Source organism: Elephantulus edwardii, unplaced genomic scaffold, assembly GCF_000299155.1.
Source record: "Elephantulus edwardii isolate Elephantulus edwardi_28Jun2011 unplaced genomic scaffold, EleEdw1.0 scaffold00233, whole genome shotgun sequence".
Lineage (NCBI taxonomy): Eukaryota > Metazoa > Chordata > Mammalia > Macroscelidea > Macroscelididae > Elephantulus > Elephantulus edwardii.
Genome location: NW_006399983.1, coordinates 1,858,913 through 1,863,911, shown reverse-complemented (window position 1 = coordinate 1,863,911; position 4,999 = coordinate 1,858,913). Strand labels below are relative to the sequence as shown.

Sequence of the window (4,999 nt, the reverse complement as noted above, 5' to 3'; positions counted from 1 at the left end):
GAGGGGAAGACCCTCTATGAGATGGATTGATTCGGTGACTGGGTTAATCGGGATGGGTGTGTCAGAGGCAGTGCGGTTGGCGCAGGATAGAGCAGGATTTAGGGCTGTTGTGCATATTGTCGCTGTGAGTCGCAAACAACTTGATGGCACATAACAACAACAGAGTTTAGTAAGATTTAGAGGGAGGTTTAATCTCACTACATACATGGGAAATCAGCATTGCTTTCCACAAATAGAATATAACAGAAAAGAAGGATGACAACCAAGATGTGCCCATAAATTCAAATCAGAAGCTATTATTTACCACGACCTCTGAGTCTGAGACTTGATTAAAAAAAAAAAAAGAAAGAAATGGATAACAAGGTGAGAATGATACAAACAGACCAAAGATACATTAACATTAATACTTTTCGTACAGTGAGGTTCACTATTCATCTCTCAAGCTGCCCACATGACACATCCCTCATTTTAGGAATCTGCAAGGATTGTCCCAAAGAAGAGTGTTCTTGTTAACTGCCTGCAGGTTGGTCCCCAGCCAGTGGTGACTCTAGTGCACAACAGGATGAAACCCTGCCCACTCCTATGTCACCCCCAAACCTGGTTAAGGATTGGACCACTGTGACCACTATCGCATTTTCACTAGCTACTTTTCTAAGTAAATCACAAAGTCTTTCTTCCTCAAACAGCTTAAATAAAGCCCAACGCATGCTACCAGTTAACAGCAGTTTCAGCTTCTTTTTAGGCTGCCCCTAAAGTTTGCCTAAGATACTTGGGTGTCAGAAATTGGGTTTTTTTTAAAAAAAAAATTGTTTGAATGAGACCACTAACTGGTAGCTTGATGATGTGAACTCATCCAGTTGGGTCACAAAAGAAAGACCAGTCACTCTGGTTTTGGAAAGATATGGAGCAATTACGTTCTGTAACACAAGGGGTTGTCAGGTTTGAGAATTAACCTGATCCTACAGGTTTGGCTGTAGATTTGAACTAATGTTTCTACATTCTGTCTGTTTGTTGTGTTTTCTCTCTATGGCTCCAGATCGCGATAACCAGTCCATCCTGATCACGTGAGTGACCTGTGTTTGCATCCCAAGGACTTGGAAACCAGTACCATCCCTTCCACTCTCCTTTAGCCCATTTGTTTTTAAATCAACAGAGGAGAATCCGGGGCTGGGAAGACTGTGAACACCAAGCGCGTCATCCAGTACTTTGCAACAATTGCCGTCACAGGTGACAAGAAGAAGGAGCCACAGCCAGGCAAAATGCAGGTGAGAAGATCCATAAGCCAGGAAATTTCTTGCAATGTGGGTAGTTTAATGAATGCCAAGTAAGAGTTAAGCACATGAAGAGCCTTATCCTCAAAGGGGTGCACAGCATGGTGTCATGCCCCATGGATATTTTTAAGTTAAGGCATGAGGCAGTTCCACTAAGTAAGTTCAAATGATAATAGCAGCTCCATCAGTAACAGGTATGGGTCCTTGACCAACTCTGCATCTACCTGTGGAGAAGGAATGGGCTAGACCAGTGATTCTCAACCTGGAACAGGAAGCAGAATCACCTGCAGGATGTGGAAATAACAGAGACACTCAGACTTTCTGACTTAGTGAGCCGGAAGTGAGATCTGCTCATTTAGAAATGAGGATGGCAAGATTAGGTCTCACACACTTTGGACATGTTATCAAAAAGGACTAGTTCCTGGAGATGGACATCATGCTGGGTAAAGCAGAGAGTCAGCAGAAAGGAAAGAGACGTTCAATGAGATGGGAGGACACAGTGACTGTGAGAGTGGGTTCAAACAGCAATGGGTGAGAGGTGGTGCAGGATCTGCGGTGTTCTTTCTGGTGCACACAGGGTGACTATGGATAAGAACTGGCTCAGTGTCACTCAACAGCACCAACAAAGTGAGACCTTCTAGTTTGCACTTCTAGGCACTCTCAGACCATGTTTTGCTTGTCTGGGAAACCACTAGTTTAGCCAGTAGCTTCTGAATGCTCTGGAGCCATCAGGGTGAGGTGAAGGTGAGAGATCTGCTTTTGAAAGTGGATGTCAGTTAGTATTTCTCAAAGAATACTATAGGTCTGTCTGGGAGCAGGTGAAACCAAGTCTTTCCTTGGAGGCTAGGATTTTGAAGCTCCGCCTCACTTACTTTGGGCACGTCTCCGTTGTTGGAGAAGGACATCATGCTCGGAAGGGTGGACAGCGCAGGAGAGGGAGACCAGGATGAGATGGGTTGATACAGTAACTGGGGTGATGAGGGTTGGTGAGTCAGAGTTAGTGAGATTGGCTCAGGACAGGGAAGGGTTCAGAGCTGCTGTACATAGGGTCGCTATGCATCGCAAGTGACTTAATGGCATATAAAAACAATAACATACTATGACAGGTTTGGAAGCAGGAGTAGCATCCACTTCCTAAATAACATGCTTCTGGAAAGCTTATGAACTTCAGTAAACATCAATAGTTGTAGAGGGATTCAGGCCTTTTGTTCATAGGGTCATTATGAGTCATGGTCAACTAAAAGGCAATCAACAACAACAACTAAAAAAAACAAAACACATTCTTCTCTTTTGGGGGTCACAAAAAATATTGTGTCACTTTAATAATTGATGTTCTATTTTTGCTTCTGGATACAAATACCTATTATATTATACAGGTCACGATAAATTTTACAGAGATAAAATGTCTAAAATTATGTGGCTTGTAGGGAAGTATTAAAAGAGAGAAAGGAAAATTGATATGGAAATGGCAGCGATCCAGCCTGGAATCGTGGCTAGCCAGAGGTCACTTCAATGTGTTATTAGTTAGGACATCCTCTATGGTGGGACTTTGAAGACTTTTTGAGGTGGCTGTTGGAAATGTGAGTGCCGCAATATGTCCACATTATCCCCAGGCTGGAGTGGTCAGCTTCATTCCCTGGATCTGCCCTGAGGACTCATCCAAATCACCATGGGGTTACACCCAGCAATAGTAACACATTCCAGAGTTCTTTTCTCTCTCCTTATTTTCAGGGAACCTTGGAGGATCAGATCATCCAAGCCAACCCCCTGCTGGAGGCCTTTGGAAACGCCAAGACTGTGAGGAATGACAACTCTTCTAGATTTGTAAGACCCAGTTGAATATTAAATAATCATCTCCCAAAAGTTCGCCCCTTCCTCAACTGCTATCCGTGAAAAATTGCCATATAAGTCAGAATAGATTGGGCCTTTTCTTGTTGCCATGTGATTCAGATCAATCTACCCAACTGAAATGTTCTGTTATACTTTGAAGAGTATGCTGGCTTGCTCCTGAAGATAGGAGAACTCATCTGTCTTACTCTGTCTACTCATTATTACCTCATAACTTCCTGAAGCCATAATGATTCAAATTTCACAACTGGAGGACAATTTCTTTATGCTAAAATGAGTATATCTAAGCAAAAACATTTAAAATGCAAATGTCCATAGTGTGTTGTTGTTGTTGTTGTTATGTGCCATTGAGTCGTTTGCAACTCATAGCGACCCTATGTACAACAGCCCTAAACTCTGCTCTGTCCTGTGCCAATCGCACTGTCTCTGACACACCCATCCCAATTACCCCGGTCACTGATTCAGTCCACCTCATAGAGGGTCTTCCCCTCCTGTGCTGTCCCTCCACCCTACCAAGCATGATGTTCTTCTCCAAGGTCCGGTCCCTCCTTACAACATGTCCAAAGTATGTTAGACGGAGCGTCAGAATCCTTGCCTCCAGGGAACTTCCCAGTTTAACCCTTTCCAGGATGAATTTGTTTTCCACAGGGAAAACTATGCTAACTATAGAAAACATTGTGTTAATTGGACTAAAAATTTTTACCTTCTCTAAGTCAAGAGGCATTGCGAGTGGAGAAGACTATACAAGCATGAGAAGAACCCAAATAATTGATAATGGGAGAGTATTGAAGATATTAAAGGGTCTCTTTGCTTCATTTGTTAGTATTTCACTTAGAATCCACTCAACCAAAGAAATGTTTACTTCCACGCTACCAAATAAATTAACAGCCCTATAGCTAATTTAAACTGCTCAGTGGAATAGGTACACAAAGATGAAGCCCTCTTTCATATCTACAGTTACAAACGTGCATCAGAGCTTCATACATCTTTGTTGTTAGGTTGCCATTGAATGAGCTCTGACTCATAGTAACCCTACAAATAGCAGAACAAAACCTGGCTAATCCTGTGCCATCCTCACAATCTCCGCTATGATTAAACTCACTGCGAAGCCACTGTGATAATCCTCATTAAAGGTCTGTTTATTTTTCACTACCCATTTATACATCTTGCCTTTACGTGCCATCAAGTTGCCTGTGACTCACAGCAACCCTATGTACAATAGCTCTGAACACTATCCTTTCCTGAGCCAATCTCTCTGTCTCTGACACACCCTCCCCCATTACCCTAGTTACTGTGTCAATCCATCTTATCTGGGGTCTCTCTCTCTTGTGCTATTCCTCCACTCTTCCAGGCATGTCCAGGTCTCCAAGGACTTGTCCCTACTGGCAACATAACCAAAGTGTGTGCAATATGGGAGCTATAATCTCAAAATTTATATTGCTATCCAACAAGGATAAAATTCCTAGTGGTGGCAAATACACCTCTCTCTTCTCTCTTCTCTCTTATCCTCCTCTCTCCTCTCTCCCCTCTCCCCTCTCCCCTCTCCCTCCTCTCCTCTCCTCTCCTCTCCTCTCCTCTCCTCTCCTCTTCTCTCTCTCTCTCCACCCAACCCCCAGCCATTTCTTTCTCAGGCTATGTCTTTTATCCACTGGATAAATAACTAAATCTCTCTCTTTCTGAGGGATATGAAATAACACTACAGCAGAGATATGTTACTCATGCTTTGACAAGTTTCTTTACTGTGTTAATGAGCATCACTTTTAAAGTAGAGGACAATTTCTTCAGAGCTTCCTGTTATCACTCTCATTTATATAGTTCACAGGCCTTTTTTTTTCTTGGCTATGATTCAATCAATGCATCTTGATTGCATGTTCGATCTA

The 4,999-nt window shown here is 42.8% G+C and overlaps 1 protein-coding gene across 1 annotated transcript in view; it reads left to right on the top strand.

The window, feature by feature from the left end:
- Window positions 1–4,999, top strand: part of MYH13 (myosin, heavy chain 13, skeletal muscle) — a 73,624-nt gene that overhangs the window by 7,254 nt on the left and 61,371 nt on the right. Inside the window, exons 4-6 of the mRNA XM_006898577.1 lie at window positions 1,037–1,064; window positions 1,154–1,265; window positions 3,003–3,095. Of these exons, the coding sequence (XP_006898639.1) occupies window positions 1,037–1,064; window positions 1,154–1,265; window positions 3,003–3,095 (233 nt within the window). The remainder of the gene's footprint in view (window positions 1–1,036; window positions 1,065–1,153; window positions 1,266–3,002; window positions 3,096–4,999) is intronic.